Source organism: Dipodomys ordii, unplaced genomic scaffold (genome assembly GCF_000151885.1).
Source record: "Dipodomys ordii isolate 6190 unplaced genomic scaffold, Dord_2.0 Scaffold120, whole genome shotgun sequence".
Lineage (NCBI taxonomy): Eukaryota > Metazoa > Chordata > Mammalia > Rodentia > Heteromyidae > Dipodomys > Dipodomys ordii.
In genome coordinates, this window is record NW_012267336.1 from 201574 (window position 1) to 214587 (window position 13014).

Below are 13014 nucleotides of genomic sequence, written 5' to 3' on the forward strand. Positions count from 1 at the left end.
TGAATTCTGGGTCTGGACACGGTCCCTCAGCTCTTCAGCCCAAGGCTAGTCCTCTACCACTTAAGCCATAGCACCACTTCTGGTTTTCTGGTGGTTTATTGGAGATAAGAGTTTTTCATGGCCTTTCCTGCCCAGCCTGGCTTTGAACCGTGATCCTCAGATCTCAGCTTCCTGAGTAGCTAGTGCCTGCCACTTGCAGGCTTTTGTCTTAACAAGAGCACTGACCTGCCAGGAACCCTGGCCTCTATCCTCTTCCCCTAAACAGGATGCATGCATGGGCCCTGGGAACTCCTACTGACCCCTTATCCCACGCCTGTCCATGCTCATGGCAGGTGTACTCACACCTCTTCTCTGACACAAAGCAGGGAAAGAAGAGATCTGAAGATTAACATCACCACACCACACACAAAGCCACGATGCCAACTTTGGAGATACGAGAATGAGGACTCTTGTCTGTGGGGAGCGTACTGGGCTGCTGCATCTCTACCCTCACCCTTCAATTCCATCCTCAGACCCACTCTTCAAGAGGAGAGGGGAAAGCAGTTGGAAAGGCCAAGAGGCAGATACCCTGTGTACTTCCTTCCCCCTTGGAAGATACCAGTGTGGGGCAGGAGGTATAGAAATGTTAGAGCTCCTTGCAGGTATCGTCGGCTATTGGAGATGAGGATCTGAATTAGAGCAGCTGGGTTAAACACACACACACACCAACCTGACTGGCCTGGTTTGCTAGTTCTCTTAATGTGGATGGTCTTCTTTGGGTCTACCCTTACCATGACTCCCTGCCCTGACCCCTCTGCGCTGTGCTGTGCCCATGTGCTGGCAGATGGTTAACAGCCAGTTCTCTGGTGGTTTTCTGCATTACAAACACTTTGAATCCAAGCTACTCACCTGACTTGCAGAATTCCTGGAAACAGCAGTTGGCTGTCTCAGAGCTGGCATAAGCTGGCAATAGTGCCCATCCTCCCTCCCCCCACCCCTCACCCAGTCCCTTCATGGAAAGACAACACACGTTTCTACACAGGCTGGGTAGGGGTGGTATGTGGTATGGATTTTAATAGTTTGTTGGGGTTTTTTTTAGTATTACAATATATTCTTTTTTTAAAAGGTGCAAGTAAAAAACGAATTTTTTTTTACATGAGCCTCATTTTGTCATCTGAGGCAGCTGATGAGAGCAGCAGCCTTGGTACCTTTGGTAGAGGTCCCCGGGGAAAAGTGGCAGCACCCCAGTTCACAAAGGGATGGAGAGCCCTTCCCCATCCACATGGACAATCTCTCTCTCTCACTCACTCACACACTCACACACACACACACACACACACACACACACACACCTAGACATCCCTTGTGTGTGTGGGGGGGGTGGAGAATGCTGCTGCCGAGAGGGTTGTATTAGGTTTTGACTGAATTTTACACTGGACACAAAATTAGCTAGAGGGAAAGGGGAAAAAAAGGATCCACAGGTGGCAAAAAGTGGGCCCCTGTCCCCCCCGCTAGAGAAAGCAAGACCAAAGAACTCAGCCACAGTCTCAATCACTTAACCTAAGGGACTGATCCTGTGACCTGTGACCCCCACGGGGCCACGGACCCTGCCTGCTGAGCGACTGCAACGGTCCACAGTCCACGGCGCTGCTGGGACCTGCTGGCAGCGGCATCGTAACATCAGAGCCACTGGCCAAATCGAGGAAATAATAAATAGGGAAGAAAACAATGTTTGAGGGGTGGGCAGGAAGAAAGTTGGGTTCTGGAACAATATACTGTCCTCTGTAAACAGGTAAACAAAACTGCTTTTCTGAAGAGCCAATGTGTCTTGAACAGCCTCGTACTCATCTTCCCTGGTTCATACCGGGTCCTCCATCGTACGTGGGAATGCCAGGATGTGGATGTGTCTGATGGACGGAAGCAGAACTTTCCCCTGTTCCCTGGGAAGGCTCAGCGTGGCCAGCCTGGGGAGAGGAGCTTAAGAGTTCCTAACCCGCCCTCTCCATCACCCCAGAGCCTGCTCCTGGAAGTGGGAAGATTTGTTGTGCAGATAGGGGGAAATGCAGCTCTCGGCAGATGCTCTTCCTAGAAACCATCTCGCTCTCACCTGGATCTCAGGTGGCCGCTTCACACCTGTGCCAGCCAGGTATATACTTGCTCATATCCCTCCTGGCGGAACACGCCTGCCTGCCCCGCTTGCACCACCGATGCACGTGCTGGGCTCACCTTGTGCACTTTCCACACATGCACGCAGCTACTATGGTCTCGCCCCAGGAATCTCACATAGGGAAAGAGAAGACGGGCAGCTGATGAGTAGGTCCAGTCCGGCAGACTTGTCTGCAGGTGCTGATCCTAAGCCAGGCAGGGGATTGGATGAGAACTAGAAAGGGGAGGGGCAGAAAGGCCAGGAGGCTCAGGCAGCTCACCTCATAGAAGAAGAGATGAGGGTCTATGGAAAGGAAGACCTTGCTAGGATTGACCTCGCCTCCTTCCATGTAGAAAAACCACTCTTGTACATACATCAGCCCGCATGCTACCACCACAGCCAGCGTGGAAGGTAGCAGTCGACAGCAGAGCCAGAATGGACTCCCACAAATCAGGGTGAAGCACCAGAGCTGGTGAAAGCCTCTGTCTTCCTCTCTTGACTCCTTCAGCAGTGATCGCTCCCAAGGAAGTGAGCTCTCCTCCATTTTCATCTCTCCAGTGACCTCAATCTGTCCTCTTTCCCCCCAACCTCCCCCCCACACCAGTCCAAATGCCTCCTTGGAAGGCTGAGGCACACCCTGGCCCTCAGGACCACATAGAACCAGCACACATAATCTACAGACCGCAGAGTGGCTTTGCCAGGGAGCCGGTATTAGAGAAGGGAGCGGGTGTCTGAGTGAGTGACATGAAGTGGTAGCCCTGGGGCTCACTCCTGAGCATCGCGGGGATGTCCTCTGATGAGGGGCCGACTGAGCACCCAGGGTGACAGGGGGTGGTCACGGCCTTGCTGTAGGATAGTCAGGTGGTATAGAGAGTAGCTACAGGATCCTCAGGGGCCAGAGCATGAGGTGTGGTGATGGAGGAGGTTTCTCAGGCCCTTTTCCGTCCAGATTCCCCTCGTACCTGGCAGTGAGCGGAAGTGCTGGAAACCCAAGGGTGAGTTTTGTGAGCATGTGTTGGTAGACAGGAAGGAAGTGGGACTGAGGGAAGGAGGAGAGGCTGGAGGGCTTGCTCTGGAGGAAACAGGCCTTGAGGCTCTGTCCCGATGGCTTTGGTCCCTCATTGTCTTGTCAATGCTCCCGTTCCTGGCACACACCAGGAACTGATCTAGCTAGCATGCCTAATGCCTCTTCTGTTTCCCTTCAAGAGGAGTGTCTGTGTCCAGATATGGTGCTCACAGAGCCTCTTCTGGAGGGATGGGGGCCTCGCTTCTCTTCTCTTGTCCCTCAGGTCCATGTCGGTCACTTTCCCGTCCCCCTAGAGCTGAGGACAAGGCCCACAGACATCTGTTGTCTTGACTTAGAACAGTTCTTCACCCACTTGGCTGCCCGGCATGAGGGATAGTGCCATCTCTGCATAGATCACCTAGCCAGAGGCCAGGAGCTGCCAGGGACATCCAAGCCAACCTCAGAATGACCCCTGGGTGCCCAGAGACTGGAAAAATATAATAATAATGTGCAAGGGAGGTAAGAGACATCCCTTCAGGTGAAGTGTGGAGAAGCACCCGGTCCAGCCACACACAGCCCCCCAGGACCCAGCCCAGGGCTCCAAACCCAGCACCAGATTATTTCAAGTCACCACCTCCTCCACTCAGCTCCCCCACCGGCCCGGCCCAGCCCTCGGGTCAATAGTGTAGCCTGTTTCTTCCTCGCTCACGGGTGACCTCCGGCGCCTGGCTCACGGATCGCTTGCGGTTGCGCTTGAACTTGCTTAAGTCCTTCTCAAAAACCTCCCCGGAACGCAGGGCCGACACCAGGTCATCAAATTCACCTCCCTCCTCCAGCGTGTTCCCAGCTAGGACCTTCCTCTGCCGCTGCCATCGCTCCCGTTCCCGCTGCTCCTTCAGCTGCAGGGGGTGCAAAGGGGGGTGGGAGATGAGTCATCATCCCACACTTCCACGGTAGAGACCCTGTCCCCCATTCAGACCTGCCTCCCCCCCCTCGTCCCGACCCAGCCTCACTCACCATGACCTCCATTCGTGCCCGCCTCTCCTCCTCTTCTTTCTTCCTCCTCATGGCCTCCAGATCCTGCCGGGCCTCCAAGAAGGCCTGCAGGAAGGTGTCGAAGATGCCAAAGAATTCATCTGGCTGCATCTTGCTCTCCTGTTCCCCGAAGTGCACCAATGCCTTGGCAAACTGTACAGAGAACAGGAACAAGGTAGTGGAGAATCATCCAATACGGTGGACCTGCCGTTAACTGGCTTCCAGCCAGAGCAGAGCCCAGCCCTAAGCCTGAGATGAAAGGATCAGGGGTCAGCAAAGCCCTGTTACTAAAGCATAGGCTGAACTAAGGAAGCCTTGGGCTGATTGCTGAGTTGGTGGGCTGGAGCTGATTGACAGTCCCCCTTGGAGCTTAGGAAACTTTCTAAAGTCAGAAACTGCCTGATCAGGACTCAAAAGGTCCCCCTGAAGTGGTCTAGTCATTGGGTTACTTACTTATCCCGTTATGCTTCAGCTTGCTTGCCTGAAAAATGCAGGTAGATAAATGTCATAGGATTATTGTTGAACTCAGATAAGTTGATGGGCATAAAGGCCTAGCTCTATTCCTATGTGCCAGGCATTGTGCAGACTTTCACTGAGAGCTCTAATTCTCTAAGGCCTCTCGAATTCAACCCACAAGATGTTGCTAAGAAAGATGTTATGACACAAGGCATAGTCCTTGGACCAGCCACTGGTGAACCATTTTGGAGCTTGATAGAAATTCTGGAACTCTGGTCCCACCTAGCCCTCCTGAATTAAAAAAAAATGCACCTAATAAAAAGATGACTCTGTATGGAGGTATAACCACCAAAACCAAAACTGAGCTGAAGAGATAGGATTGGTCCCCAGCTCTGTCATTTACATCTGGACATTCTTGGGCAAATAATTTCACACCCTGCTGTTCATAGGGATTGAATGAGATTAACTTCCTATCCATAAGGTAGACAGTGAGTGAGACAAATCCTCTCAACACTTAAGGTGGTGCCCAACACCTAAGACATCTTCACAGTGGGTGGTTATCGTGGCTTGTCTTGTAGGGGTGATGGTAGTTAAATCCAAGGCTCTGAGGGGCAGAGGGGTGGGGATCAGGTGAGGAGCAAAGTCAGAGGTGGGGCCTAAGCCCCTCCTACCTTATCCCTGGCCTCATTTAACTGGTCCTCCAGCTCTGAGAAGCTAAAGCTGGACACAGTGATGAAATCACTCATGACGGGGACAAACTTGTCATTGGGCTCCCGTACTTGATGTCTCTGATATTCTAGTTCCTGAGGAAGAAGAGGAAAAAGCTGCTAGATGGATACGGGCTGAGAATGTTGGGAATTCAGAGGCCATACACACCCCTAGCCCCCATCATCTACAAGATACTGAAGAGGCAACACTCAAGCTCACAGTGCTAAGGTGGCAAAAGACTCTGAGTTGTCCACCAAGCCACCTGTCTGTGTCCTTCCCTTCCCCACCTCTGCCAGCTTCCATTGTCTAGGAGATAGTTGGGAGATCTCACAAAATGGCAGGCTCAGGTCGACCCCAGGCCCAGGAGAGCCAAGTCTGCAGTGGGACACCATCTCAGCTGGCTGGTACACAAGGGGATGCCTTTCTACAGCTCCCAGCTGCTGATCTGATCATGTCACTGGACCACCGATCATTCTTCTCAGTAGTACTTTGCAGGACAGTCGAATGGGAAATTTGGAAATAGTGTCCCTTCTTCCACTACCCTTGATGGCCACCAGGGGCTCTGCCCATACTTAACCTCTATCTGAGTCCATTCTCCCCGCAGCCTCCCCTCCCTCATGGTGAACATGGGAAAGGTCTGTGGTTCCTCAGGGTGAGGGACAAAGAGAAGATGTCCCAGCTACTGGCCAGCCTAGAGGCCAGGGAGAGATGAACGGAGAAACCACTGGAGCAGGAAACACGGTGCTGCTGTCTGAATATTTTCACCCAAGCTTCTGGTGTTGATCTCCTCACCCACAAGGTGAAGAGTTTGGGGGACACAGGATTAGAGGGTGACAGGGCCAGCAGGCCACAGCCCTCATGAATGGGACGAGCGCCCTTAGGAAAGAGGCTCTGGGATGTCTGCTTGCTCTTGACACCCTGTGGGGACAGAGTGAGGAGGATGGGCCCCCACTGGACAGGGAAGCTTCTAGCATCTCGATGGTGCCCTTCCCAGCCTCCAGAACTAAGAGAAGTATGTCTTGTTCATAAGACTTGTCATGACAGCTGGAACTGTCTGAGACACCCGAGGCTCCGATCACAGGGCCGTCCTCAGATTCTGCACTGGCTCGGGAAGGATGCCTGCCCTACTACCAACCGCCCTGAGCCACCGCTCAACTTCCCCAGCCACTGGAATCAGATTGACCCATGCAACAGACCAAGGGCACACTCCGTGTTACGGCCAGGTGACGGCATTCCGGGAGAGGAAGCTGTCTCAGATAGATAGATGTCTTCCCTGCTTAGTGTCAGAACATAAGCTCTAAGCAATCCAATCACCCCCTCCCAAGGGCTGTGCCCACTGTGTTGGATTCTTCCGGCACAGCAGCCAGGAGCCTTAGTTCTCATCGATGCATCAGGTCCCTGCCTGCCTCTGCTCTCTGGGGCCCCCCTGTCATTCCCAGCCGTGGCAGTCTGCGCATCTTCTTCACCCATCGAATCTTAACAATGTACTCACCACCTCCACAGCTCGCAAGCCTTTCTTGAGGTTGCTCACCTCCTTCTCCAGCTCTGCCAGGCTGTTGGGGAGATGGAAGAGGGAAAGTTGATCATCAGCTTTGGCTGGAAGAAGCCGAACAGTTATTCTGCGCTAGCTCCCAGAGTTCCCTATCAGGGTTAAGTTCCACTTACCCGCCGCGGAGACTGGATTAATCATATCGGCATTCTTTCTATATTAGTGTTTTCTGGAAATACCTTCGAGGAGAGGGCAGTTTAAAGTACAATGGCCTGAGGGGCTGGTAGATCTGGGCCCTGGGGCTGCTTAAGCCACTCCTATGAGGGAAGCCTGGTAAATCCCTTCCCTCCATGCCCATAAGTGCTTCTATAGAAGAACAGGGGGGGAGTGTTTTGTTTCTCCAGATTCTTCTCAGGTCAGAACTGCTGTGTAGTATATCAGAAGGCTTCAAAAACCTGGCCGCTAGCTTAGATTGATTTTTATTATCACCAGGTAAACGTATTGGCTCTCAGCAGGGCAATTTGGTTTCTAGGTGCTGCCAAAGTTCATGTAAGGAAAACCTAATGCTCAAATTCATGTTAATGGTCTTTGGCGGTGGAGCCCTGGGAGATAACTGGGAGCTGTGAGGTCACCAGGGTGGGGTGCCTGCAATGGTATTAGTGGTTTCCCTGCTCTGTCCTGCCCTGCCAGTACCTTCCATCCTGGTATACCCAAGCAGAGCAGATCCAGGTGCCAATTCCACACCTGCCTTGGGCTTCCAATCCTCAGGAGTCATCAAACCTCTATTGCTGCTTTTAAATATAAATTACCTAATCTGTGACCTGACACAGCATTATCTTCAGCACAGTGACCTTTGATACCTATTAGCCATCAACGGCATTTCCGGGTCTACTGGAGAACACTATCCCCCAGTCTGATTGCTGTAGATGCACTATAATACATAGTCCATTATAATGCATAGCCCTCACTCTTCAATGGGAAAGATGTTTTTCTGACCCAGCCCCCTCTTGCCTGTACCCCTGGCCAGGCAGTTATGCCCTAGCCAAAGCTGCTCCACCAATAACCAATGGAACACCATGTAATTCACCCCTTGGGTGAGCTCAGCAGAGTGATTATTCTGCGCTAGCTCCCAGCGTTCCCTGCCGGGGTTAAGTTCCATTCACCCACCATGGAGACTGGATTAATCATATGGGCATCCTTTCTATATCGGCATTTTCTTGAAGTGTCTCGGGAATCAGGATTTAAGAGCATACTTTGTTTTGTTCTTTCCAACGCATATACCCTCAGGGTTGAGGCACCATTCCTCAGGGCCCCTGAAGGAGGGAGATGGGTGCAGCGGCAGTGGGGAGAAGGAGGTCTGGGAGGGGCGCCTCACTTGACTTTGGCAGCTTCTGAAAGATGCTGCAGCTCCGAGGGCAAGTTGAGGATGTCGGGAAAGTGCTTCTCCAGGATCATGATCAGGTAGTGGAGCAGGGAGATGTTTCTATGGATGACAATGATCCAGTCAGAGGTGAGGGGCTAAGGAACTGGGGACAGGGGACAGGAGGAAGCGAAGGTGGCATGTGAAGGGACGTAAGGAGTCTCAGGGAGGGAAAGGATGAAGGAGTCACGGGGGACAGGAGAGACCCCGGAGGATGCAGATGGTCCCTACCTGTCGATGCTGGACTTGGTGTCTGCGATCTTGTTGAGGCTGGCCACCCGGAACCCATAGGCACCCCCACGCTGCCCTTTGTTCATGAAATTGCCAACGGCCAGGACCACCTCCAGCATCTGCTTTAGCCGCCTGCTGCAGGTCAGCTCCCGGGAGGCCAGCAGGATGGCTGGGGGAGGAGGGCCAGGTCACATCCCCATGCAGAATGGGCCAGCCAGCAGCCCCCTTGTACCTTAGAAGTTGTAGCAATGGTGTTCGGGAAGGGGCTGCTCAGCATCTCCAGTGTTTGCAAGTCAGAGACCCTACACACTCTCAGCAAGACTCTCTTCTTCCCCACTTCTGAGGAAGCAAACCAACTCACCAAAGGCCGGGTCAGCAGATGGCCCTTCCTCAAGGTGTGCAGGCTCTCTCTGAGAACTTTCTCCATCTTATCTGTTATGGGGTGTGCCTGACTATTTTGCAATTCAGAATTTTATTGCTTCGGGGGGGGGGACGGGAAGCTAATAAAAATCCCTTGATTAAACATGTAAGTTGTTACTGTTTATAATTATTCCCATATTTATTTCTGTCCCGCCGTTGATGGGGGTCTTAGAATTGATGAAATAAGTTATTCGGCATTCTGTTGAATATCATTTTGAAAATGTTTCTAACCTTGGGGCATTCCAGCCATTTCCTTCCAGTGTTTAACCGATCCATTGGCTAGAAATGTAAAAGCAAGGTAGACAGTACCGAAAACCTTCATTGTGCTGCGGCTTCTCCAGCCCTTCCTTAGCTACCACGTGATCATGTGAATGCGCAGAAATGAGACACGAGTTCCTCCATGAGACTTTGGCTACTAGTGCTAGAATATGCTTTTCAGTATTAAATGTGGTGTCAAGAAGACAGCCAACCTCCAATCTCTGGCAGAAGCCAAATTTAAACTTCCTTCAGATGCTGTTTACTCCTTTAAGATGAAAGAAAAACTCAGCACTGAACGTTTGCAAAACAAGAACAAACTGCATCACCAAAGAACTTCCAAAGCAATTTAGATGAATTAAAAGTGAAAAGGAAGGCATAAGAATGAGAAACAAGTAAGGGTTGACCAGTAGCTTCTAAGTTAAATGCATGCACAGTCTGGGCCCTAAAAGCACCATTCTTCTGAATGGGTAATTTGATTGTTCCCAGGGTTTCTAAAGTATAATGAAAATATTATGATAAATTATGGTGGGGCTGTATAATGAAATAAAATGTGGTTCTCACTACTACATGTATCTGTAGGAATAACTCACAATCATAATATTGAACAGAAGGAGACAGATAAAAATTACTAGCTGGGCACCGGTAGCTTAGGTCTATAATCCTAGCTACTCAGGAGGCTGAGATCTAAGGATCGGGGCTCAAAGCCAGCCCAAGCAGGAAAGTCTGTGAGACTCTTATCCAATAAACTACTCAGAAAGCAGAAGTGGCTCTGCGGCTTACATGCTAGAGCACTAGCCTTGAGCACTAAGAGGCTCGGGGACAGTGCCCAGAATTAGATGAAGAGGGAACAAGGAAGGAGTATCCAGGAGGTATAGGAGAAGGATGTAAAAGAAGGAGTTGGGGTCTGGAAACCTGCTTCTTCACCTGGGGGTTGATTATACAAGGAGAGGTTCACTTTATAATGATTCATCAGGTAAAGGTTCTTACGATTTTGGTGCATGTACTTAGGATACATGCATGTCATATGTCAATCTTAAAAAAGGTTATTTGGGGAAAAAATGACTCATAGGGGCTGGGAAGGTGGCTCAGTGGTAGAGCGCTTGCCTTGCATGCATGAGGTCCTGGGTTCGATTCCTCAGCACCATAAAAGCAAAAAAAAAAGCCAGAAGTGGCGCTGTGGCTCACGTGATAGAGCGCTAGCCTTGAACTGAAGAGCTGAGGGACAGCGCCCAGGCCCAGAGTTCAGGCCCCACGACAGGAACCCCCCCCAAAAAAATGACTTATAGATGTTCCCAGCAATTTATTTGCTTGGGGGATTTGCTATTTGGGAAAAAAAAAAGTCTGCAAAGGAATCTTCCTAAAAAGTGCTAACAATGTTGGCAAAACAGAAAATGACAAGAATTCATAGGAAATCAGCAGAAATGGGAAAACTCCCCTATTTGATGCTGACATTTTTAGATACATTCACAAGAGGAATCTATTCATGAATCTATTCATAAGACTATCACATTTGCGACTATGTTCCTCTCGACTATATTTAGTGAATATGTTTATAATAAGAATCCGTACACTTGGTCTACTCAGCGATGAACACATTCATAAGAATGTATTCAGGGAAATGCTCATGAATACATTCATGGAATTATCACATTTGTCGGATTTGGTGAATTAGCTTTTAGCAGCTTGACCCCAAGCCCCCCATGGAATGGTGGATGTGAATGGCTCAGCACCCAGCTGGTGTAGGCTCAATCTTAACTACTTCAGAAACACTTACTGGGAGAAGTGGAAGGAGAGAGATGAACCCAAATGCCTGGACAATCCTTGGCTGCCTACCCCAGCCAAGCACATGGATCCACTTCTACAAAATACAGCTTGGGTATCTCTTTGAGCGCTCAGCCATTCAAGAAGAACAGCTTTGCCAAGGCTGAGCATTCTTTACACAGCCCAGATAAGAGGACTGTGGGTTTCCCCCAGCAGTTTTGCTCTACCAAACATGACTTGCTCCATGTATAGCTTGTTATTAAAGACAGACTTTAACAGAGCAACGACTGACTGGCTCTTGGGGAGAACCTAGGTGCAGCTTCCTGGGGGCAGGAACTGATCGGAAATTGAACTGTTCTGGTGGCTAAGCTAACTCTGATTCTCAGCTCCAAATACCAATGGCTCATATTTGCTCTACTGACCCAAGAGACACAAATAGTTGAGCACCCACATCTTGGCCTGAACCCCTTATCTATGCCTAAGGCTGCCAGGAGCAGGAAGAAAGAACGTTGAAGATAAAGGGTTCACCCATGGCCAGGACAAGGAGAAACTGCCCAGTGGAGACTGGCCGCTGATGTGTTTCCTTCTCCCTGAGACCAATGATCCCAATTATCAGTTACCCATCAAGGCATCTGTCTGCCTTTAGGCCTTGCACACTCCACCCTACCCAGAATCCTCCCCACCCCCCCCAAAAGGCCCAGGGATCCCCAGGTAGGGCCACTCATTGGGAGTGCTATGTGACCCTGCTGTCCAGCAGGGGGTGCTCACGCTCTGCTCGGGCACCCCCTGCCTGGCATCCTCTGGATTCAGGACAGTCTTCCTGTTCTCACTCCAAAAGAGCCTCCCAGCTTCTTGTTTCTGTCCCCTCCCCACCTCCCCCATTCCCACTGCAGGTCTGCCCATCAGTCCACACTACCTGTCTTTCCCACAACCTCCTGTCCCTTCCTTCCTCTGCCATCCACAATCCACACGCAACTGTCCCACAGGACAAGAATGAAGGGATGGGGTTGGAGGAGGACGTGCACCTGCATCTCCATGGGCAAAGGACCCTTGTCCCATTTTAGGAGATGAGATGAAGAAGGCCATGGAGGGCTGTAACAGCACCCACGCTCAGCGTGTACCTGTCACTGAATAATCCATGTCTCATCCACGGTGGCCTGTAGGGACCAGGTTTCCCTGACTCAGAAAATCGGATGTGAGCAGCGATCACCTAATGTGACTGCCTCCTTTTCAAATAGCTCACGCTCAAGGAATGTGCTCAGGGTTCTTCTGGGAAACTCATAGCTCTCCAGTAGGTGAGGATGGCATGCCAGGCCCGGTTCTAGGAGCTGGATACGGCATTCCTATCTCATTGTTTCTATCTCACTCTGGGGGCACCAACAGACACCCCTGCCTGGGATGTCTGAATGATGTGTAGATGTGTGTCACCTGTCTGGCACATAGGCTAATCTGAATGAAAACATCTTCTAATGATAACCATTGTTTCTGATTTTGTCCTTGACTTTGTTGGGGGCTGGGGTGAGATCAAGAGTAGGGAAGGAGTTTCCCTATGCTCAGATACCTCTCTACCCCAAGCCCCAGGCAGCCATCCGCCCTACCTTCCACTTTGGGTTTGGCCTCTGCCAGCCGCTCCTGGAACTTCTTCTTGAAGAACAGGGCCTGTAGTCGTTGCTGGTAGTGGTCGATCCTGTAGACGGGGTAAGAGACAGCTCCAGAGGTCTCCTGCAGCCTCCTCTTGAACCGGCCCACTTCCCATCCCTTCCGGGTCTCCTTGACAGACCCTACCACCCCAAGCCCAACCCTAACCCTTCCTGCCAAGGCCTCTGCCCCGACCTGCTCATTTCATAGAGGAAGCGATCGGCCCTTGCCATCCGCTCGATCTCGTGCTTGTGTTCCTCGAGGAGGTCAATGTCGCTCTTCTCTGGAATGAACTTGAGGAGCTACAGGAAATTGGTGAGCAACCGGTATGAGGGTTCAATGCCTAAGAAACCTGTATTTCTCAGGGGCTCAAGATGGAGAGAAGGCAGCTGATGGGGGAGGATCGTAATCTGTGCGACACATTAAATCCCAGGTCAGTCTGGGCTACAGAGAGAGCTGGTATGGTA

General features: G+C 51.0%; 1 protein-coding gene across 1 annotated transcript in view; it reads right to left on the bottom strand.

Annotated features, from left to right (window-relative positions):
• Positions 1–1584: 1584 nt before the first annotated feature.
• Daam2 (dishevelled associated activator of morphogenesis 2) overlaps positions 1585–13014 on the bottom strand; it is a 37914-nt gene continuing 26484 nt past the window's right edge. The window contains exons 17-24 of the mRNA XM_013029623.1: positions 12743–12849; positions 12508–12596; positions 8471–8639; positions 8195–8302; positions 6823–6883; positions 5294–5425; positions 4149–4319; positions 1585–4030 (exon numbers count right to left, since the gene is read on the bottom strand). Of these exons, the coding sequence (XP_012885077.1) occupies positions 3809–4030; positions 4149–4319; positions 5294–5425; positions 6823–6883; positions 8195–8302; positions 8471–8639; positions 12508–12596; positions 12743–12849 (1059 nt within the window). The 3' untranslated portion in view covers positions 1585–3808. The remainder of the gene's footprint in view (positions 4031–4148; positions 4320–5293; positions 5426–6822; positions 6884–8194; positions 8303–8470; positions 8640–12507; positions 12597–12742; positions 12850–13014) is intronic.